This window comes from Terrapene carolina, unplaced genomic scaffold (genome assembly GCF_002925995.2).
Source record: "Terrapene carolina triunguis isolate 2854851 unplaced genomic scaffold, T_m_triunguis-2.0 Scaffold210, whole genome shotgun sequence".
In the NCBI taxonomy this organism is placed as follows: domain Eukaryota; kingdom Metazoa; phylum Chordata; order Testudines; family Emydidae; genus Terrapene; species Terrapene triunguis.
This window is the reverse complement of record NW_020664561.1, coordinates 24,020,142-24,044,446: the sequence shown is the minus strand read 5'-3', so window position 1 is coordinate 24,044,446 and position 24,305 is coordinate 24,020,142. Positions and strand designations below refer to the sequence as shown.

General features: G+C 44.3%; 1 protein-coding gene across 1 annotated transcript in view; it reads left to right on the top strand.

The window, feature by feature from the left end:
• Nucleotides 1-24,036, top strand: part of LOC113407206 (coagulation factor XIII B chain-like) — a 29,976-nt gene extending 5,940 nt beyond the window's left edge. The window contains exons 6-11 of the mRNA XM_026655380.1: nucleotides 662-844; nucleotides 4,756-4,938; nucleotides 11,300-11,500; nucleotides 13,484-13,684; nucleotides 19,687-19,887; nucleotides 23,464-24,036. Coding sequence (XP_026511165.1) covers nucleotides 662-844; nucleotides 4,756-4,938; nucleotides 11,300-11,500; nucleotides 13,484-13,684; nucleotides 19,687-19,887; nucleotides 23,464-23,477 — 983 coding nt within the window. The 3' untranslated portion in view covers nucleotides 23,478-24,036. The remainder of the gene's footprint in view (nucleotides 1-661; nucleotides 845-4,755; nucleotides 4,939-11,299; nucleotides 11,501-13,483; nucleotides 13,685-19,686; nucleotides 19,888-23,463) is intronic.
• The last annotated feature ends 269 nt before the right edge of the window (nucleotides 24,037-24,305 follow it).

The window sequence follows — 24,305 nt, the reverse complement described above, 5'->3', positions numbered from 1 at the left end:
GAACTTAAGTCAACTCAGGGCAAGCTTCTCAACATGCCATGCCCAAATGCAGGGCACAATGTATAACAAGGACCCCAAATGAGGGACACAAATGTTTAATTATGCTGGAATTTCTCCTAGACTCGTCCAGACTATGATATTAAATTGCTCTTTAATGTATATTAAGTAGGTCAGTGGAGAAGTGCTTATATCACAATAACCACTATCACATCTCACACTGGAAACCTCACTAGACAGATGTAAGCACTTCTCCACCTTCTTAGTCAGTCCAATACAGAGCACATAGAAATAGTCTACCCAAGATGCATGAACATTACTGAGCCTTCATAGAGCATGGATCTCATGGTAGATTAAAACTTCTCAGGAAGAGTAATTCCAATATTCTAGCCTTACCACCCTTCCTTCCATGTTGTCTGTACAGTGAGAGAGGTAACTACTTGGAATCAGGAACTAAGAGAGACCTGGAAGAAAAGAAAATTATGAGGCAAGTTAAACATTAATTTAAAAAAATAGCAAGATTGATCTTTTACTTTATTGAAGGCTCAGATTTTACAGGTATAGTTAGGGCAGGGAATAGTGCTACTAGAACTTCCACTTTACGTAACTAGTACCCTAATATAGTGCAATTACTCTGTGTTTCAACGCTCTGTGTTTATTTTAGATGTGTTAGGAAGGTGTGGCCCCCCACCTTCTATTCAAAATGGAGACATCATTTCTGACCTATTGCCAGTATATGCAGCAGGCTCTTCAGTGGAATACAAATGTCGAAGTTTTCATGGAATGACGGGATCCAAAATAATCACATGTCGTTTAGGAAAATGGACAGCCCCACCAGTATGCTCAGGTACATATAAAATTATCCTTGTGACATGAAAAAGAAACATGACTTTGCTCTTGTTTTTTTGGGGGTCGGGTTAGACAATCTGGCAGAGACTAGTTGGCATATCCACCTCAGGCACAGAGCATAAACTCCAAGGGAGAACCCACAGAGGAGTTTCTGTGAGTTGGGGAGGAAGAGCACAGTATGATGTGGATAGAGCTCGTCAGAAATTTTCCTACCGATAAAACACTGATTCAAACTTTTTGCAGAAACATGATGATTTTGATAAATCTCCATAGTTGTTTGACTTTCATTCTATGCATCCTAACCCAAATGTTTTTACTAGTGCTGCTCTCAGTGGGATGCTACCCACCACATAAGGGGCAGAGGGAAGCAGGGCCTTGGCAGAAGAGCTAGCCAACCACAAAGGGGAGCATAAAACTCATCCCCCTCTAAACTGTAGTGGAGCATGCAACGCACCCTGATCACACCATAAAGCACCAAGCTAAACCATTGTGTTGAAGGGAGATGCAATGGTTTTGGAGCTATCCCTGAGGTGGAGAGCCTCCATGCTGCCCCAAACAGTTTCTTAAAGTTTAGCTATTAGATACAGAAGGCTAAGTGATATGTAGAAAGCCAATAGCTGTGTAGCTCTGTGAGAGTTTTTCTTCTCACTTTCTTGCTGCCTTTCATCCTCTATTTCCAGGGAAATTCAATATGTTAGTCATTAAAAAAAGCTATAGCTTCACTCATCATGTGATTTTTGGTATGTTCCCATGCCCCTCTTTTGCTTTATGACCCATCCCTTTTGCCTTATGTCCCTCCCCTAAGTCTCATTTTTGACATGTGCATTTTTGGTGCTGGCAGCTGTCTTGAAAAAAAATGGAAGTTTTAAAATTTCTGATTCCATTTCTCCTTTCTGGAAGTAGTAGAACTGAATGAAGCTTTGTGGCCCTTTCCTCATTAAGAAGAAAATATGTTTTTATGCATTTAGTGCAATTTTAAATAAAGTCTAGTAATCTGGTGTACAAAGTCTTAATGACAGAACAATACAAAAAAGTTAACATGCATGTTTTAGAAAAAAATAATTTTAAGACAGTTTTTTAATAATTATTTAGCAGTGTACTAATTTACAAAAAACTTAGCCATGGCAGAACAAAGTGTTAACACATATATATTAGCATCCCTTCTATCATTTAAGAAAAAAATTAAATGCAGATAGTTCACTTCTAAATAAAGCATTATGGTCAGAGGAATAAAGGAGAAGTCTTAATACATATACAGAATCATGCATTTTGAGAGACAAATATTTTTGTGCATTTAGAACAGTTCTAGTTCATTAAATAATTGTACAAAGTGAATGATAGAGAAATAAATGATAGAGAAATAAAGGAGTGTTACATAAAATCATACATTTGTAGAGAAAATTAAGTTAGTACATTTCTAAATAAAGTCATTGCATAATTAAAAACAGCTTAGTAACAGCAGACTAGAGAAATGTTATGACATGTTAATATGCATTTTCCTCATTTTTATAGGAAAATATTTTTAATTCAGTTAGCATATTTCTGAATAAAATCATTAAATAATTATAGAAAGTATTAATGACAAAGGAATAAAGGAGAAGTATTAATATATACATATAGAGAGAATTATGCACTTTTAGAAAAAAAATTATGCAGATATTACAATTCTAAACGAAGTTGATAAAACAGTTCCACAAAGGTCACAAAGTATTATTTAGTGACTATTTAGAAAGGCATTAACTTCATGAAATATATTTTTTCTTATAAAAATGCATAATTCTATATACAGTATGTATTAACTGTTCTCTTTTATGTCTCTACCTTAAGACTTTGTATAATTAATTACTATTTAAAAATGTACTAAATATATAAAAATATTTTCTCTAAAAATAAGAAAAATGCATGGTGAGCATATAGAAAATTTCTCCTTTAGTCCCTGTCATTTAGACGTGGTACAATTATTTAATTTCTTTATTTAAAAACACAGTAAATGCATAAAATAATATTTTTCTCTAAAAATATGTGATTTTATACGTGTGTGTGTGTGTCTGTGTGTGTGTGTCTGTGTGTGCGTATATATAAACTCTTCTCCTTTATTCCTCTGACTTTAAGGCTTTATTAAGAAATGTATTAACTACATATAAAAAGTATTATATATATAGGAACACTTGATTCTGTCATTACTAACATTTTTTGTCACAACTGTTTTTCCCTACAGAAAAGATGCACGTTAGCCTTTCTTTATTCTTCGGTTATTACAACATTGTACACCTGTTTACTAGACTTTATTTAGTATTGCATTAAAAATATAAAATGTGTTCTCTTGTTAAAATGAGGAAAGAGCAAGAAACATATATTTCTTTTCTATTTCTAATGCATTTAATAAGAATAAATTAAATAGAAAGGAAAAACTTTTTTTTTCAAAATGGCAACCAGTGCCAGAAATGCACATTTCAAAAGTGAGACCTAGGGATGGGACATAAGGCAAAAGGGGTGGGCCATAAAGCAGAAAGAGGGCAGAGACACATGTCAAGTTATGTTGAGTAAAGGTATAGTATTTTATTACTGATGTTAATTTTTAGCCTTACCATTTTCAAAACTTTATCTTGTTTATCCCAATCTCACTTCCCTTTCTGTGAGAAGAGGAGCAGAGAGAGCGGAAAAGGCAGTTTGTATTAGAGAGTAAATTTCAGATGATGACTTTGGCTTCTCTATGAATTATTTTTAAAATCCATCTGGTGAAGGGTTCTTTCTAAAGGGCACAGCTTAGCCACATCTATGATTTTATCAGTTATAGGGACATCAGGAGGTTTTTGTGTCCTGGGATTCTTTCTTTCCTTTTTCCCTCCATTTGTGTGGTACTTCTTTCTTGTATGACAGGGATCGGCAACCTTTGACATGCAGCTCACCAGGGTAAGCACCCTGGCAGGTCGGGCCGGTTTGTTTACCTGCCGCGTCCGCAGGTTTGGCCGATCGCAGCTCCCACTGGCCGCGGTTCGCCGCTCCTGGCCAATGAGGGCTGCGGGAAATGGCGCAGGCCGAGGGATGTGCTGGCCGCAGCTTCCTGCCGCCGCCATTGGCCTGGAGCGGCAAACTGTGGCCAGTGGGAGCTGCGATTGACCGAACCTGCGGACGCGGCAGGTAAACAAACCAGAGCGGCCCACCAGGATGCTTACCCTGGTGAGCCACATGCCAAAGGTTGCCGATCCCTGTTGTATGATTTACACTCATTTATCTCTCTAGCATTATTCTATGTTTCATATTCCACTCCTTTGGCCCGTATTGTCCCAACTTCTATTTAGCTTCTATCCTCTTACCATTATTTTACCCCCAGTCTTTCAATATGCAGATACCATGGTAACATCATAATTCATAATACTCTGAGACAAGTGCTGGATGCATCAAATACCCTACATGGTAATATGGTCCTGGAGAGAGTAGGTACTTCACATGGATGCACGTCTCAGTTGACTGATCCACATGAGCCTTGAGAGGGGAGAAGTTGGGCCAAAGCCTCTTACTTTCTGTTTCTGTGCTAGTCAGTGCTCAAGACAGAATGGTGAGATTAGTTGGGCAGAGATGATTGACCCAAAGGCTTTCAAATTAACTTGTTTGAAAAGCAACCCAGAATCAGATTTTGACAAAGCTAGAGTAGATAGTTACCTATTTTGCCATCAGTTCCATACTGCTAGTATGGAAGTATCATGCTGTGTCAACTTTAAAGATATATCTTGTAGTATTTTGTGTTCAGTTCCAATACCAAGAGGATTTTTTAAAATTTTCCTTTGGGATCTTTCCTGCTCTATCACAGTACATTTGATAGCAGTATTCTGTAATATTTGTGATCTTACAGCATTTATTGTAAATAATCTCTGATGTGCATGTTTTTTATTTCTACATTAATTTTAGAGGCTGCTAGAAAGTGTGGGCACCCACCTGCTATTGATAATGGAGACGTCATGGCCTTCCTACAGAAAGAATATGACTCAGGTTCAAGAGTGGAATACAAGTGCCAAAGTTTTCATAGAATGAAAGGATCTGCCTTTGTTAGCTGTGAGTCTGGCCAATGGACAGACCCACCAGTTTGCTTAGGTAGGTACAAATATCTACGATATGAAAAAGAATGTGATGAGTTATACAACTGTGGTATTTTTCATATTATGGGCCCAATCCTGAAGTCACCTGTTCTGGTGTAACACCAGATTAATTCCATAAATCTGAATGGAGTTACCCCTGATTTATACCAGAGCAAGTGTGGGGGAGACTCACATTCTTTATAGGGACATCAGTGCAGATTTTTCAAAAGGAAAAGATTGGCAAATGGCAAACACTCACACCATTATAAGTATTTAGAATGAACCCCCAAAATATATCTTAGTTAAAACCTGCAACAACCATTATAATGAAACTACCTGTACGTGAAAAGATATATTCAAATATCTATTTTAGTTGAAAAGATTTCAACTATAGCAGATGCTGTGAAATACAATTCAATAACTTATGGAAGACCAGGAGGAATATTGGTCACTGCTCTTCAGTACTTGGAGTGGACACGATGCTGGCATGAGCAGCAGGGGATTCCACTTTTGCCCAGGGGGAACTCTAACTGGCATAAAACCAATATAGTCTGCTCTCTCCAATCTCCATATGCTGAGAGTGAGAGGGGAGGGGGAGGCTGGAGTACACTGTGGTGCAGTGATCCCCAGCTGTGCAACTACCTCTGTGTGGTTCTTAAATTTATGATGAACTGATCATGTAGCCCACCACATCCCCTTCTCTTCTGCCATGTCACCTACACAAAGGTCGGGATGGGAGGCGGGGGGAAGAGGACAACGGGGAGCCCAATCTGCCAGCTTCATATCATCAAAAAGTAAGTATCCTTCCACATGGATGGTATTTTGTTGGCCTGATATAGCTAGATTCTGGCAAAGGGTGGCATACTTTCCCCCTGCCAAGAAAAGTGCGGGACCCACCATATCAACATCGGCCGTTTTGCCACACGTGGTGTCTGGAGTGGGATTTCTGTGCCATGAATGTAACCCAGGGTGGGTCATGACCGCCCCATCCCCAAGATGGAGGACGTGGTCAAAGCACTGGTGTAAGCCACCGCTGCCCAGCAGGAAGCTACCCGGGTCCAGGCAGCCACCCATCAGGAGGCCATGCGGCTGCAGCAGGAGACTAATCACCTGCTGATGAATCAGGCCACCCAAGATCGGGCCATGCTGCAGGAACTCGTGAACCAGGTGAAGGCCCTTACAGAGCTGAGCCGTGGGTATGGCGGGACGTGAACTACATGGGCCAGCTACTGTCTGCAGAAAATGACCCGGGAGGATGATGTGGAGGCATACCTCCTGGCCTTCGAGAGGAGAGCCCTACAGGAGGCCTGGCCCCAAGACCAGTGGTCGGGCATCCTTGCCCCATTTTTGTGTGGGGAGGCACAAAATGATATGACCACAGAGGAGGCGGCAGATTACCCCCTGCTGAAGGCAGAGATCCTGGCCAGGTCCAAGGTAATGATGGCCTTGCGAGCCCAGAAGTTCCATGAATGGCAGTATTGTGAAGACAAGACACTGCGGTCACAACTGTTTGACCTAATCCACCTAGCCCAGACGTGGTTACACCAAGAGGCCCTCCGCTCTGAGAAAATGATGGAGCTCCTGGTGCTGGACCGCTATATGAGGGGACTATCCTTGAGCCTGGGTAGGCCAGAATGACCCCTCCACCTATGATGAACTGGTCACTCTCGTGGAGAGACAACTGGTAGCCCGTGAACTGTTTGAAACCCAAGGAGGTGAAATACGGTGTTCCAGGAATCCAGTCCCGACCCAGAGGCCCTGGATTATTGAGAACTCTAAGAAAGCCATAGCTGAAAGAACAGGCACCAAGGAGCGGCCCACGGCCCTGAAGGGACCTAGGGGTCTGGGGCAGGAGGGCTGGACAAATGGGTCAGAGAGCCCAAGACAGAGGGCAACCTCCGGGATGAGATATCATTGTCACAAGTGTGGGGAGTTGGGGCATATAGCAGCCCAGTGCCCCAACAGAGAGGAGCCCATGCAAGGCAATCTGGGGGATCGCAGGGACCAATGTGGCCTAATCAGCCTGGTGGGGGTTGCAACGACCCCACATGAGTACACCAGGCCAGTAAAGATGAACAATATCCAGACCAGAGTGGACTCTGGGAGTGTTGTCACTCTGGTCTCAGGGAAGTTAGTGGGGCAAGACCAACTGAGCCGGGCCAAGAACATAAAAATGGCCATACTGGGTCAGACCAAAGGTCCATCTAGCCCAGTATCCTGTCTACCAAAAGTGGCCAATGCCAGGTGCCCCAGAGGGAGTGAACCTAACAGGTAATGATCAAGTGATCTCTCTCCTGCCATCCATCTCCACTCTCTGACAAACAGAGGCTAGGGACACCATTTCTTACCCATCCTGGCTAATAGCCATTAATGGACTTAACTTCCATGAATTTATCCAGTTCTCTTTTAAACGCTGTTATAGTCCTAGCTTTCACAACCTCCTCAGGCAAGGAGTTCCACAAGTTGACTGTGCGCTGTGTGAAGAACTTCCTTTTATTTGTGTTAAACCTGCTGTCCATTAATTTCATTTGGTGGCCCCTAGTTCTTGTATTATGGAAATAAGTAAATAACTTTTCCTTATCTACTTTCTCCACATCACTCATGATTTTATATACCTCTATCATATCCCCCCTTAGTCTCCTCTTTTCCAAGCTGAAAAGTCCTAGCATCTTTAATCTCTCCTCATATGGAGACTAGTTCCAAACCCCTAATCATTTTAGTTGCCCTTCTCTGAACCTTTTCTCGTGCCAGTATATCTTTTTTGAGATGAGGAGACCACATCTGTACGCAGTATTCAAGATGTGGGCATACCATCGATTTATATAAGGGCAATAATATATTCTCCGTCTTATTCTCTATCCCCTTTTTAATTATTCCTAACATCCTGTTTGCTTTTTTGACTGCCTCTGCACACTGTGTGGACGTCTTCAGAGAACTATCCACGATGACTCCAAGATCTTTTTCCTGATTTGTTGTAGCTAAATTAGCACCCATCATATTGTTTGTATAATTGGGGTTATTTTTTCCGATGTGCATTACTTTACATTTATCCACATTAAATTTCATTTGCCATTTTGTTGCCCAATCACTTAGTTTTGTGAGATCTTTTTGAAGTTCTTCACAGTCTGCTTTGGTCTTAACTATCTTGAGCAGTTTAGTAAAGTCTGCAAACGTTGCCACCTCACTTTTTACCCCTTTCTTCAGATCATTTATGAATAAGTTGAATAGGATTGGTCCTAGGACTGACACTTGGGGCAGCGGCGTATTATCACCTAGGCCAACAAGGCCTAGGCCTAGGGCGGCAAATTTGCCAGGACGGCAAATTTGCTCTTGCCCCCTCCCCAATTCCACCCCTTCCCCAAATCTCCAGCCTGCCTCCTCCCCCAGGCGCGCCGCACTTCCCTCCTTCCACCTCCCTCCCAGACTTGCCGCGCTGGGAGGGAGGGAGAAGCGAGTTGGTGCGCGCTTGGAGGAGGCGGAGCAGAGGTGAGCTAGGGCCCGCGGGCACGGGGAGTAACAGGGGGCCGGGAACCGCTCCCCGGCCCACCCCAGCTCACCTCTGCTCCACTGCCACCGCCATCCCCCGAGCGCGCCGCAACTCCCCTTCTCCCCCCTCCCTCCCAGGCTTGCCGCACGAAAGCACTGGGAGGGAGGGAGGAGAAGCGAGTAGCGGCGCGTTCGGGGGATAGCGGAGGTGAGCTGGGGCCGGCAGGCACGGGGAGTAACTCTTGGGGGGGGGCAGGAAACCACTCCCTGCCCCAGCTCACCCCTGCTGCACTGCCGCCATCCCCCGAGCGCGCCACAACTCCCCTTCTCCCCCCTCCCTCCCCGGCTTGCCGCGGGGGAGCGGAGGTGAGCTGGGGGGGGGGGCGGCAATTTTTTGACGGCCTAGGGGCGGCAAATTTGTTAATCCGCCCCTGCCTTGGGGAACACCACTAGTTACCCCTCTCCATTCCGAACATTTACCATTTATTCCTACCCTTTGTTCCCTGTCTTTTAAGCAGTTCTCAATCCATGAAAGGACCTTCCTTTTTATCCCATGACAACTTAATTTACGTAAGAGCCTTTGGTGAAGGACCTTGTCAAAGGCTTTCTGGAAATCTATACTATGTCCACTGGATCCCCCTTGTCCACATGTTTGTTGACCCCTTCAAAGAACTCTAATAGATTAGTAAGACACGATTTCCCTTTACAGAAACCATGTTGACTTTTGCCCAACAATTTATGTTCTATGTGTCTGACAATTTATTCTTTACTATTGTTTCAACTAATTTGCCCTGTACTGACGTTAGACTTACCGGTCTGTAATTGCCAGGATCACTTCTAGAGCCCTTTTTAAATATTGGTGTTACATTAGCAATCTTTCAGTCATTGGGTACAGAAGCTGATTTAAAGGACAGGTTACAAACCATAGTTAATAGTTCTGCAACTTCACATTTGAGTTCTTTCAGAACTCTTGGGTGAATGCCATCTGGTCCCGGTGACTTGTTAATGTTAAGTTTATCAATTAATTCCAAAACCTCCTCTAGTGACACTTTAATCTGTGACAGTTCCTCAGATTTGTCACCTACAAAAGCTGACTCAGGTTTGGGAATCTCCCTAACATCCTCAGCCGTGAAAACTGAAGCAAAGAATCCATTTAGTTTCTCCGCAATGACTTTATCGTCTTTAAGTGCTCCTTTTGTATCTTGATCATCCAGGGGCTCCACTGGTTGTTTAGCAGACTTCCTTCTTCTGATGTACCAAGAACACCGGAGTGACGTGTGTCCACGGCACAGTAAATTTCTACCCCACAATCCCAATACAGATTGAGATCCCGGGGAACACTACCAAGGTGACTGCAGGGGTGATCCCCAAGCTCCCCTACCTGACTTTCCCTGTTTCGAGAGCCTACTGCCCCCCCCATCAAGTTAGGGGAGGGCAGTAAACCCTGGGCAGAGAGCGAGGCGCCCCTGGATGGCCCTGCCCCAATTTTTGCTGGGTTTTCCCCAGAGTTATTTTCACACCCCTCTCCCCCCCCCCAGGAAGTCCCAGAAATCTAGATGGGAAAGGAGGGCAGATAAAATATTAGGAACCAGGATTTTGGCAGCAAACCAGAGAGCTGCCCTGGTTGGGAGGCAGCCCCATCAGGGAAACCGCAAGGTAGCAGAGACCAGTGAAGACCCAGAGATGGCTCCCAGCACGAGCGAAAGCACTCCAAGAGGAGGAGCGGAGATCGATCCAATAGAATCAGGCCAGAACGGTCCCGCCTGTGAGTGTTTTGGGTGGGTCCAAGCCTATGACCCACTGTATGTGAATGTGAGGGAGGAGATAGTAGAGGTAAATGGCATGCCTGTAGAAGTGAAAACTAAAGGCCCAAGGCCATACTATATAATCAAGCATGATCTGTTGTACTGGGTAGTGCCAATATGGGGAAGTAGTGGAACAGCTCTTGGTGCCACGGAAGCACACAAGGGTGTGCTTTAGAGTCATCTGTTTGGGGGACATTTAGGAGCAGATAAGACCCTGGATAGAGATCTAAGGAGGTTTTACTGGTCGGGGGTACGGGCAGAAGTCCAGCGCTATTGCACCTCCTGCCCACAGTGCGAGCTTCATAGCCCCCGACCTCAGTTAAGGGCCCCGTTGATACCCTTGCCTGTAATTGAAGTCCCTTTTGAAAGGATAGCCATGGATCTAGTGGGCCCACGAGAAAGATCAGCCCAGGGCCACCGAAGCATACTCATCATCTTGGACTACACTACGCAGTACCCCAAAGCCATTCCTGTAAGAAACCCCGCATCCAAGGAGCAACGGTATGCCGTAGTAGAAAAGGAATGCCTAGCAGTTAAATGGGCCATGGAAATTCTATGGTACTACCTACTTGGGCGGCGGTTCACCCTTGTGATGGAGAATCCAGTAGATGCCTGGGGAACTTCTCGTATCGCAAACATCCGGTATGGAAGGAGGGTAATCCCAGTCTTTTCTGTCTTGTGCCACCACCTTTCGGATCATGCTCTTGAGTAAATCGCTCGACCAGACCATCTGTTTGGGGATGATAGACCGAGGTCCTCAAGGCTTGGATGCAGAGCAGGGTACAAAAGTCTTTTATTACTCTCGACATGAAGGGAGTCCTTTGTTCTGTCAGGATCTCCTTAGGGATGCCTACTCTAGCAAAAGCCTGGACCAGTTTGTGTGAAAGTCTCCTTCTCTAGAGCTCCTTGTTCTCTCAACCGTACCAACTCTCCTTTTCTGTTCAAATCTTATCTGAAAATATTTCCCTGCTTTATTTAGCTATGTAAAGCATTTTGGGACAGGGTCAGTCTTAATACAGCTAGTGAATCAAATGTCCAATGATACATCCACATGTACATACTGAAATTATATTTTTCTATTTCCAGAGCCATGTACAACATCCCCAGAAGATATGGAGAAAAACAATATTGGGCTGAAATGGAGCTCGGAAACAAGATTGTATTTAGAAAGTGGAAACTTTGTTGAATTTGACTGCAAAAATGGATATGTGAAGGATCCAACATCTTCTGCATTTAGAGTACAGTGTGTGAAGGGGAAATTGGCATATCCTAAATGTAAGAGAAAAGGTAAATCTCCAGTGAAACTACAATATTGGTGAATTACCTGTCTTAATTTTTACTAGGGAATTCTCAGGTTTAAAAAATATTATGGCACCATTGTGATGGGTACCGTAGAAACATGTGGGAAATCATGCTTCCTGACCCAGACAGCTTACAATCTAAATAGAGAACACAAATGGTGGATTAAAGAGATTCATGGGTTACTTTGCTTGTGAGCTCTATTACTTGAGCTGGGACAATCTTCCTCTGACATCTGGGCGTCATTAAGTTACCAACAGAGCAGAAAAGTTTTGTAAGTGTTCTTGTCTTACCCCAAGTTCTCTAGCTGGCCAAATTCCTCATTCAGATAGCTGACTTCTATTGTGGTCTGCACTCATTTGCTTTCCCTCTGAAGCTGATTTTTTTAGCCCCTTAAGTCAAGTCCTTGCTGGACCTCATCACTGTTAGGAAGCTCCATGTTGGGGAAAGATTTCATGATTGCCTTGAGTTACTAGTATCAGAGGGGTAGCCGTGTTAGTCTGAATCTGTAAAAAGCAACAGAGGGTCCTGTGGCACCTTTAAGACTAACAGAAGTATTGGGAGCATAAGCTTTCGTGGGTAAGAACCTCACTTCTTCAGATGCAAGAATTACTAGGAAACCTTCTATCCATGAGGGTCAGTTTGCTGGTCCCCTCAATTATCTGTCTTGCCATTTTACACTGGGAATTTTGCAGCTGGGCTTCTCAATCTGCCTAGAGACTTTGTAGTTGCTGACCCAACAAATATTTTCTCTCAGACTGCAAGTCGTCTCTTCACATTCAGCACTCTGTCCAAAAAATGCTTTCGCAGCTTTTCTGTGGGGCTACTTTTCCAGGGCTTCTCTTGCTGTCCACTGGCTTTCCCACAGCTTTCTGGCAACTTCTACTTCAGACATAAACAGCTTCATCAATTAATCCTCAGCTCCTGTGTTTATTCATCACTACAGACATGGGCAACGCAGCAAAAATTAAGGAGTGTGTGAGTGGAACACAGATTTGCCTTCTTCCTGACTGTCCTCTTCCTTTCTCAGGCAGGCACCAACACCACCACAACCAGCAGTTTAAGTGCGCTGGCCCATAAACTCCTAATCCCATCCTCTCCAAATCAGTGCCTGGTGTTGTGACCTGGAACACAGGATCACAGTGCAGATCAGGTCTGGCCCAGTCAAAAAACAATCAGGCCACAGGTTCCCCCCACCCTGGCTTCATAGCCTATACCTAGTAAAGCCCCTTGTATCAGTTGAGTGACACAGAGGGGCCAGATTGTAAAATTGAGTCATGGTGTGTGTGTCTCTCTCTGCTCATCTGGTCCCAGCCTCCAACAGATTGTTCCTTTATACAGTATGACTACCGTTGTTTTGAAAGCCTCCTTCTCTCGAATTCCTTCTCGTTCTTCTTTGAGTAGTGTCCCAATGGGTGCTCCATTCTAGGTGCACTTGCGTCCCCTGCACCTTTGATTGGAGATTTCATGTAGTAGTGTCTGTTCAGCCTGCACATGCATCCTGCTGTGTCTCGTGCACCACACTGTAGTTATCCAGCACTATGAGGGTGAACTGCCCTGAATTCCTTTTCAAGCCTCAGAGAGAGTATCATTCTGCATGGGGAGTAGTCTGTTGGCCAGCTATGGCTAGATTCTGGCCCATTTGCATGAGCTGAGTGACACAAATGGGCCAGATTGTAAAATAGAATCTAACCTTGTCTCTCTCGCTATTCATCTAGCCCCGGTCACTTCTCTGTTCCTTCCCACAGTATCACCTGGATTTGTGTGAAAGCCTGTTTCTCGATAATTCCTTCTTGTTCTCTCAACCTTACCATCTCTCCTTTACTTTATAAATCTTATCTGTAAATACTTCTGTTTTATTTAGCTAAGTAAACCATTTGGTGATGGGGTACGTCTCAAAACAGTTAGTGAATCAAATTTCCAATGATAGATCCACATGTACATGCTTAAATTATATTTTTCCATTTCCAGAGTTATGTATAACATTCCCAGAAGATATGGAGAAAAACAATATTGGGCTGAAATGGAGCTCGGAAACAAGACTGAATTTAGAAAGTGGAGACTTTGTTGAATTTGACTGTAAAAATGGATATGTGAGAGATCCAACATCTTCTGAATTTAGAGTACAGTGTGTGGAGGGGAAATTGGCATATCCTAAGTGTAAGAAAAGAGGTAAGTAATCTCCAGTGAAACTAAAATATTGGTGAATCACCTGACTAAAAGATTTCTTAATTTTTACTGAGGAATTCTAAGGGTTTTTTTTTAAAGAGAAATGGTGGGTTAAAGAGACAGAGCTAACAAGCAAAGTAACCTCTGTATGATTTGAGCTGGAACAATCTCCCTTTGACATCTGGGCTTCTATGGGATACCAACAGAGCTGAAAAGTTTTGTAAGTGTTCTTGTCTTACCCAAGTTCTCTGGCTGGCCAATTCCTCATTCAGATAGCTGACTTCCATTGTGGCCTGCACTCATTTGCTCTGAAGCTGATTTTTTTTTTTTTTTAAACCTCCTTTACTCTTTGCTGGAGCTCATCACTGTTAACAAGAACTATATTGGGAAAAGCTTTCCTGATCTCCTCTAGTTACTGGGAAACCTTTGTTGGTCACCTCTTTTATCTGTCTTGCCATTCTAGACTGGGAATTTTGCAGCTGGGCTTCTCAATCTGCCTAGAGACTTTGTAGTTGCTGCCACAACAAATATTTTCTCTCAGACTGTGAGTCATCTCTGATACCTTTCTGGGAAACTGCCAAATATTGCTTCAGTTTCTTTTGTGACGTCTCCCACTCCTGTTTCAGGTCTTGTTTTAATTTCTTTTTATCTTCTTTTTACCTTTTTGGTCTGAGTGGTTAGCCAATACTGAGGGTCTTCCACCTCATTTTTTGTGTTTGGAAGAGAAATTGGGGATAGAGTCAGGTTTTCTATGAAGCAGTTTAATTTACAAAGAGTGTACACAAAGTCCTGTTTTTCTGAATGCAAAATGAACAAACATCAGGAGGAAGTTTCTTTGCTCACAGTTCTAAGCCTGCTTCACATTCAGCACTCTGTCCAAAAAATGCTCTCTCAGCCTTTCCTCAGGGCCACTCTTCCAAGACTTCTCTTGCTGTCCGGTCTTTAATGAGGCTAATGAAGGGCTTAGGAATAGTGGCAGCGTGACAGAGGGGAATAAAGGAGGGGGGATTGACATTACCATATCTGAGGTAGAAGCCAAACTCGAACAGCTTAACAGGACTAAATCGGGTGGACCGGATGATCTTCATACGAGAATATTAAAGGAACTGGCGCGAGAAATTGCAAGCCCGTTAGCGATAATTTTTAATGAATCTGTAAACTCGAGGGTGGTACCGTTGGACTGGAGAATAGCTAATATGGTTCCTATTTTCAAGAAGGGGAAAAAAAGTGACCTGGGTAACTACAGGCCTGTTAGTTTAACATCTGTAATATGCAAGGTCTTGGAAAAAATTTTGAAGGAGAAAGTACTTAAGGACCTTGAGGTCAATGGCAATTGGGACAAATTACAACATGGTTTTATGAAAGGCAGATCGTGCCAAACCAACCTGATCTCCTTCTTTGAGAAAGTAACAGATTTTTTAGATAAAGGAAATGCGGTGGATCTAATATACCTCGATTTCAGTAAAGCGTTTGATACGGTACCGCATGAGGAATTATTGGTTAAACTGGAAAAGATGGGGATCGATATGAAAATCCAGAGGTGGATAAAGAACTGGTTAAAGGGGAGACTGCAGCGGGTCGTACTGAAAGGTAAACTGTCAGGTTGGAGGGAGGTCACCAGTGGAGTTCCTCAAGGTTCGGTTTTGGGTCCGATTTTATTTAATCTATTTATTACTGACCTCAGAACCGAATGTAGGAGTGGGCTGATAAAGTTTGCAGATGACACAAAGTTGGGAGGTATTGCCAATTCGGAGAAGGATCGGGATATCCTGCAGGGAGATTTGGATGACCTTGTAAACTGGAGTAATAGTAATAGGATGAAATTTAATAGTGAGAAGTGTAAGGTGATGCATTTAGGGATGACTAACAAGAATTTTAGTTATAAGCTGGGGACGCATCAGTTGGAAGTAACGGAAGAGGAGAAGGACCTCGGAGTCCTGGTTGATCGCAGGATGACTATGAGTCGGCAATGTGACGTGGCCGTGAAAAAAGCTAATGCGGTCTTGGGATGCATTAGGTGAGGTATTGCTAGTAGGGATAAGGAGGTGCTGCTTCCGTTATACAAGGCACTGGTGAGACCTCATTTGGAGTACTGTGTGCAGTTCTGGTCTCCCATGTTTAAAAAGGATGAACTCAAACTGGAACGGGTACAGAGAAGGGCCACTAGGATGATCCGAGGAATGGAAAACCTGTCGTATGAAAGGAGACTCGAGGAGCTCGGTTTGTTTACCCTAACTAAAAGAAGGCTGAGGGGGGATATGATTGCTCTCTTTAAATATATCAGAGGGATAAATACCAGGGAGGGAGAGGAATTATTTCAGCTCAGTACTAATGTGGACACGAGAACAAATGGATATAAACTGGCCGTCGGGAAGTTTAGGCTAGAAATTAGACGAAGGTTTCTAACCATCAGAGGGGTGAAGTTCTGGAACAGCCTTCCGAGGGAAACAGTGGGGGCGAAAGACCTCTCTGGCTTTAAGATCAAGCTTGATAAGTTTATGGAGGGGATGGTTTGATGGGATAACGTGATTTTAGTCAATAGGTCAATAACGTGCCATCGCTGGTAATTAGTAACAATGGTCAATGAGGGTCTGGCTGGAGAATCTTGCCCGCATGCTCAGGGTTCTGCTGATCGCCATATTTGGGGTCGGGAAGGAATTTTCCTCCAGGGTAGATTGGCAGAGGCCCTGGAGGTTTTTCGCGTTCCTCCACAGCATGGGGCAGGGGTCGCTTGCTGGAGGATTCTCTGCAACTTGAAGTCTTTAAATCATGATTTGAGGACTTCAACAGCTGAGTCAAGGGAGAGAATTATTCCAGGAGTGGGTGGGTCAGCCTTTGTGGCCTGCATCATGCGGGAGGTCAGACTAGATGATCATAATGGTCCCTTCTGATCTTAAAGTCTATGAGTATGAGTCTATGAGTCCCCTGACTTTCTGGCAGCTTCTGACTCAGACACACACAGCTCCACCAATTAATCCCCAGCGCCTGTGTTTATCCATTGCTACGGGCAGGAGCTGTGCAATGGTATTTAAGGTATGTGTGTGTGGGCCATAGATTTGCCTCCCTCCTGACTCTCCTCTTCCTAGGCACTCCACCAGCAACACAATCACAAGCAGCCTAATGCCCTGGCCCATGAGCCCTTAGCCCCATCCTCTCCAAAACTGAGCCACTGGAATTGTGGCCTGGCACACAGGATAAGAGTGATGATCAGGTTTCGCCAAGTCAAAAAGCAATCGGGCCACAACCCTGGTCCCCCCGCTCTCAGCTTCACAGCCTATAACTCGGCAAACTTCTTGCATCAGCTGAGTGACACAGAGGGGCCAGATTGTAAAATAGAACCAGAGTGTGTGGATCTCCCTGTGCTCATCTGGTCCCAGCTTCCAACAGACTGTTCCTTTACACAATATGATTCATTATCATCGGTGATTCCTTGATTCGAGGATGATCGCTACCATGGATTTACATATGGGTCCTGAGATGACTGGAACCACAGATCTGCCCACAGTAGGTACAGACATTTCCTGGCAGGTCAGCTGTGTGCTGGAAGCAGGGCCGTCCTTACCCATACACAAAGTACGCAGCTGTGTAGGGCACCAGGAAATTCGGGGCACCAAATTTCCTGGTGCCTTGAGCAGCTGCGTGCTGCTCCAGCCCCTGCTACACCTCTTCCCCATGGCCCCTGCCCTTGCTCCACCCTAACCTCACCCCCACTCCACCCCTTCCCCAAGCTCTTGCCCTGCTCTGCCCCAAGCCCCGCCCCTGCCCCTGCTTCACCCCAGCCTCTCCCCCACTCCCCTGAGGACTGCAGCAGGGCTGGGCCTGCACTCACCGGCAGCGGGAAGTGCAGCGACCCGACCCCAGTCGTGCCACTGGTGAGTGCTGGGGGTGGTTCTACCACCCCATCCCCCAAGCCAGTCCTGCCCCCCCCCATGGAGGCCTGGGCCCCCCCATCCCCCTACATGGGGGGGGGGCTGCATAGGGCCCCAGAATAGCTAGGGACGGCCCTGGCTGAGAGACAGTTCTTTCTTCTGTCTCTCTCTTCAATTTGAGGGCAAGGCACTTCTCCTCGAAGCGGGCCACTGCCTGATGGAGGATGTGGCACCATTGTAGTTGGTTGGTGGCCTGCTCCTCCCAGCTTGTGATGTCCATATCAGTTTTCTTGAGCTACACTTCTAGTGTTTTTTTGTAGCAGTTCCTCTGACCACCACAGGATCTATGACCATACATGAGCTGAGAGTAGAGGGATTGTTTTGAGAGGTGAGAATCTGGCATCCACACACAACGTACAGCCCAGCAGAGTTGGTGGATAAGGATCGTTGCTTCAATGCTGGTGACATTGGCTTCATTGAGGATGCTGGCATTAGTGCGGTGATCTTCCCACTTGATATGAAGGATTTTTTGGAGGCATCGTTGGTGGTTCCTCTGCAAACTCTTGAGGTGCTGTCGATAACCCAGGTTTCGCATCCAAAAAGGAGCGTAGGGATGACAACTGTCTTATAGACCTGAATCTTGGTGTCCTTCCATAGGTCATGATCTATGAAAATGCATCAGAGCAGTTTCCCAAAGGAGGCATTTGCACACTGGATCCTGTGCTGGATCTCACTGTCATTTTTGCATTTAGAGAGTGTTGGCTACCAAGGTAGCAGAAGTGCTCAACTGTCTCCAAAGTCTGTCCCTCAATGGTGATTTGTGGTAGATCATGTGCAAGGCCTGAAACAGACTGATGGAGCATTTAGTCTTCTTGATATTAAGTGAGAGTCCTAGGCTTCAGTAAGCTTGTGAAACAAAATGTAGTGTGGACTTAAGGTCATTCTCAGTATGTGCAAGAATGGCATAGTCATCAGCATACTGACGATCAATAATAGATGCCTGGAGGACTTCAGACTTTGAGCAGAGACATCAAAGATTAAAAAGCCGCCCATCCATTCTGTATTGAATTTCAATTCCAGTGGGGAGGTGGTCTTTAACGAGAACCAGAATGACTGCTAAATAGCTGGCGAGCAGGGTTGGGGCAATAACGCATCCTTGCTTAACCACAGTTTTGATGACGAAAGACGTCTCTAAGTCAGTACAGCGAATGGTGGCAGTCATCTGATCGTGAAGAAGCCTTAGGACCCTAATAAATTTTGGAGGGCAGTCAAATCTGGCCAGCATCTTCCACAGGGCTTCACAATTGATAGAGTTGAAGGCCTTCATCAAATCGATGAAGGCCATGTACTGGTCCTGATTTTGTCCCCGAGACTTTTCCTAGATTTGGTGGGGAATGAAGATCATGTTGGTTGTCCCACAGGATGGTCTGAAACCACACTGAGATTCTGGCAATATTTCCTCAACAAGGGGAAGTAATTGGTTTAAGAGGATACAGGTGGGATAGCAAGGCAATGCTGTAGATAGCAAGGCAATGCCTTGATAACTTCCACACTCTGACTTGTCTCCTTTCTTAAAAATTGGAACAATCCATACTTCAGTGACATGAAAGAGAATCTCTTGCTGAACCTTCCACACTCAAAGAAGTAACACCAACAATCATGCAAACCAAGAACAACAAGCCAGCAGGACCAGACAGCTTACCAGCTTAAGTCTACAAGTGTGGAGGTGAAGAACTGGTAGATAAGCTCCAAAACCCTTTTCTTCAAATTTGGTATAATGAGAACATTCTGGAAGACCTGAGAAATGCCAACAACTATGCCTACTTTGTTTTGAAAGCTCCTTCAGTTGAATTCCTTCTTGTTCTTCTTCGAATAGTGTCCCAATGGGTGCTACACTCTAGATGCCCTTGCGCCCCTTGCACCTTTGATTGGAGATTTTACATAGCAGTCTCTGTTCAGCCTGCACAGTTTTGTGCACTACACTGTAGTTATCTAGCACTGCGTGGGGGAACTGCCCTCAATTCCTTCTCAAGCAACAGAGTATCCTTCAGCATGGAGTCACAATACAATTAGTGAACCAAATGTCCAATGATACATCCACATGTACATACTGAAATTATATTTTTCTATTTCCAGAGCCATGTACAACATCCCTAGAAGATATGGAGAAAAACAATATTGGGCTGAAATGGAGCTTGAAAACAAGGCTTAATTTAGAAAGTGGAAACTTTGTTGAATTTGACTGTAAAAATGGATATGTGAGGGATCCAACATCTTCTGCATTTAGAGTACAGTGTGTGGAGGGAAAATTGGCATATCCTAAATGTAAGAGAAGAGGTAAGTGATCTCCAAGTAAGCTACAATTCTGGTGAATCATCTAACTAAAACATTTGTTAAAATTTTTACCAAGGGTTTCTCAGGTTTAAAAAAATGCAATGGCACCATTGTGATGGGTGCCATAAAAACATGTGGGAAATCATGGTTCCTGACCCAGACAGCTTGCAATCTAAATAGAGAAGACAAATGGTCGGTTAAAGAGATACACTGGTCACTTTGCTTGTGAGCTCTATTACTTGAGCTGGGATAATCTCCCTCTGACATCTGGGCCTCTTTCGGTTACCAACAGAGCAGAAAAGTTTTGTAAGTTTCCTGTCTCACCCAAATTCTCTGGCTGCCCAATTCCGGGCAGCTGACTTCCATTGTGGTCTACACTCCTTTGATTTCCCTCTTATGCTGATTTTTTTTAGCTCTTTAATTCCTTGCTGGAGTTCATAGCTGCTAACACGTTCCATATTGGGGAAAACTTTACTGATGTTGCATAGTTCCTTTGAAACCTTCTATCCACAAGAGTCAATTTATTGGTCACCTTATTTATCTGTGTAAAGGGGCAATGACTCACTGGTGCGGCGCCTCCTGCTGGTTGTCCTGGGAATTTGCTCTATCCACTCAGGAGCGCCCTCTGCAGGCCGGTGTCTCACTTGCCGCTGACCCTGGTGACCCTCCCGGACCCTAGTGTCCTTTCTCTCGGGGTTCTGCCCCCTGCAGTACCCCGCAGTCTCTATGGGTTTCCCCTCCCCGGGGAACCCCCAACCTCCTATCCACACCTTGCTTCGGTCTTTCGCTACTGCCAGTCACCGTCTAGCCCCTGCTCACTGGAGCGGACTGCAGTATAATTGCCACTCATCATCGGCAAGGAGGGTTTGGACCTGCTGCCTCTGCCTACCCTTGGGCTGCCCTCTGCAACCCCAGTACCTTTTCCATCGTTTAGCAAGGCCTGCAGCCTCGGGGGTTTTCCAGGCCAGAGTTCCCCAGCTCCTCTGGCCTTTCCCCAGCCCTACTCCAGTCTAGGTACCCTGCTCAGCTCCCCACAGCCAGACCCATCCCTCTTAACAGCTAGAGAGAGACTCTGCCAGCTCCTGGCTCACTGGCCTTTTATAGGGCCAGCTGTGGCCTGACTGGGGCATGGCCCCAGCTGTGGCTGCCTCCCCAATCAGCCTAGCTTATTGATTCCCTGCCATAGCCCTCTCACAGGGCTGTTTTAAGCCCTTCAGGGCAGGAGCGGAGTTACTGCCCCGCTACAATCTGCCTTTCTATTTCAGACTGGGAGTGTCACAGCCGGGATTCTCAAGCTGCCCGGAGACTTCATATCTGCTGGCCCAACAAATATTTTAACTCAGACTGCGAGTCATCTCTCATATCTTCATAGGAAACCTCCCACTGCTACTTCAATACCTTTTGCAAAATCTCCATCTCCTGTTTTAATTTATTTTGCCCATCTTTGACTTTTGCCCTTTTTGGCCTAAGCGTTTAGCCAATAGGGTCGTCTGCCTTGTTTTTGTGTGAGGAGGAAAAATGGAGGTAGAGACAGGTATTTTCTTGACACAATCCTTGTTGTTTACAAAGAATGTACACAAAGTCCTGTTTCTCTGAACAGTTGGATCAGACAACAGCAGGCTCTTTTCTTGCTCACAATACAAGCCTACCTTTACATTCACCATTCTGATCAAGGAGGTCGCTTTTGGATTTCTATCAGGCCATGCTACTAATACTTCTCTTGCTGTCTGCTGGCTCTCTTCAGCTTTCTGGCTGCTTCTTACACACACACACACACACACACACACACACTTCCATCATTTAATCTACAGTCCTCCTATTATCAGTCCCCAGAGAAGCCATTCAACCAAAAATGCATGTAAGTCTTCATCACTGAGCCTGAAGGCATTATAGTCATCTTTCATATCAACTTCACTGAGTATGTCTACACAGCAGTGTAAACCTGGTCTTGAGCCCTGGCTCAAGCCTAACCTCCCCTTGCATCCACACAGCAATTGTGTTAACCAAGATCTCATACTTAAGGTGCAGGACCCTGCAGTGCTAGACGGTTTGGGCCCTTGTTATGCCCAGACTCAGGAATCAAGCCCTATTGCTTTCCTGTGTGCACATGGCCCCAGCTTGACTCAGGTCCTGGAAGTCCTCTGGATGTATCCCAGAGTTCCTTGGGGCATCTTCCTCAATCCTCTGGATGCCTATAATCTCTGATGCAGTCTATTGCACCCTATTGCAAATGTAATCCACACTTGCCTTTGAAAATGGCAGCAGCTCAGTTCAGCATTAACCCATTGTCTGCTGAACATCAGTCTGAAATCACACTACCAGATATCCTGCATGGTTTTCAGTGGAGCGCCCTCTGCAGGCCAGTGTCTCACTTGCCACTGGCCCTGGTGACCCTCCCGGACCCTAGTGTCCTTTCTCTCAGGGTTCTGCCCCCTGCAGTACCCCGCAGATCAGAAGAAGCTTTTTGCAAAGAGAGCTGCTTCCTGATCACAAGAGCACAGCCAGATTTTGGTGCAGACTTCCTGGACGCCCTTCAATAGCACCATCACAGTTAGGAAACTGGGTTGGTAGGAGAGTTTTCTCACAGTGCAACATATTCATAAGGCTAGAGTGTCGACAGAGGGCAGGGGACAGGGGGGAGGAGGTGCTAGGCACTCTGGGATGGGGTTATTTTGTCTTGGGTCTGTGCACTATGGTGTGGATGCCAAAGTCCTAGGTTCAAGCACAGGTCAGAAAATCCTTAACCTAGAGTTAAAATGCAGTGTAGATGCTCAAGCCGAGGGTTCCCTGACACGGGTCAGCTGATTCGAGTCTCACTAACCTTAGCGTACATTGCTTTGTAGAGATATCCACTGAGGTCTGTGACTACCTATAGATTAAAGACACACTTACTGTGAGCTTACCAACCTCCAATACAACAATACTATCAAAAATCTATTAATGGAATGATCTATTTTGTCTTACCTCATTCTAGTTATCCTGTCTTCTGCTATAGAAGAGGTGTAATTGCTGATCTTCCTCCCATAATAGGCTTGCTCCTATATTATTGTGATAATTCCCACACCACCTCTGATAAAGTGTTTTGAGAAATGATGCCCCCTTTATAGCACTGGGGACAGAAGCAAATCATTCGTGCATATATATGAAGAGGGCTGACTGGAAGAAGCTGATAAGGAGTCATAGGATGAAACAGAATGAAGATCTCTGCTTCAAAAATTCCATCACTTTCCAATGCTAGTAGCTACACAATGGATCCTGATAAAATACAGTAATATGTATGAAATCAATGCATGGTTTTCTATCCTGCTTTTAAGTTCCACATAACATAAAATATTTGTTTTTAATATGAACAGTAGTTGATCCACTGCAGTTCAGGAGTAACTGCAATTACATTTGATTGAGTTTGTTTCCATTTAGTTTCCAAAGATGGCTAAAATTACCCAGTGTGAATTTTAAGGAGTTGTGCTGAAATCAATAGTATGTTCCTGTGAGAGACCCATAGGGGATCTGTATGTAATATTGTTTCAAAAAAATTGACGTACTAAATTAATTTTCCAGTATTTGTTCTCTCTCTGACAGATACTTCAGAATGAATAAAAAGAAGCATCAAACAAATAATTTTAACCCAGATTTGAGGAGCAGAAGCCATTAACCAGTTATTTGTAATGTTCACACATTATGCTCTTTGTCAGTATTTTAACCTAGATTGTCTGAACTGATACATGTAATTACTTCTTTTGTCACAATGTATATTAAACTAATCATAAAATAGTAACAACAGATGGGCAAAAAGTTCCGAACTACAGCTTTTTTATGAAAATTGGAAAAGGAAGCTTTAAGGGAAATTGTACACTTGGCCGCACGTCCTGAATTACACACTTCCCGCTTGCTGAAACAGAAAGTAGCAGTATTTCTCTCTGGCCCAAATCAGGAACTCCTAGAAGTCTTACAAGGAACCTTAATCTTGGAGGCTTATAGCCCAATTGCTACATCCAGAGGTTTATTTATGGATTGAGACCGTTTTGAGTTCCGCCCATCCCTATGAGCAGTTGGTCATCGTTCTTTTAAATGTTTTAGTCCATGCAACCAAAATATTATCCAGACATCTAACACAGTTGTATAGAAAATATTCACTTCTCTGATGAAAATTTAAACTTATGGTGTCTTATTTTTTTTTCTTTTTTAAAATTAAAGAGTTGTATATTTCATTTAGCAATTTAAAAAAAAATCTGTTGTTTGAGTGTGTTTTTTATTAACAACCCAACCTGAAGAAAAGTGAGAAGGAATTTTAGGATTTGTTGAAAGGGAGACAAAGATGAAAGCCTGCAGCCCATTAAACAGCAACATGATGCATGCATTGGGTAGTGTGTGAACAAATTGACTATTCTTACCTTTTACTGGATGCAACAAACTAGAAATTA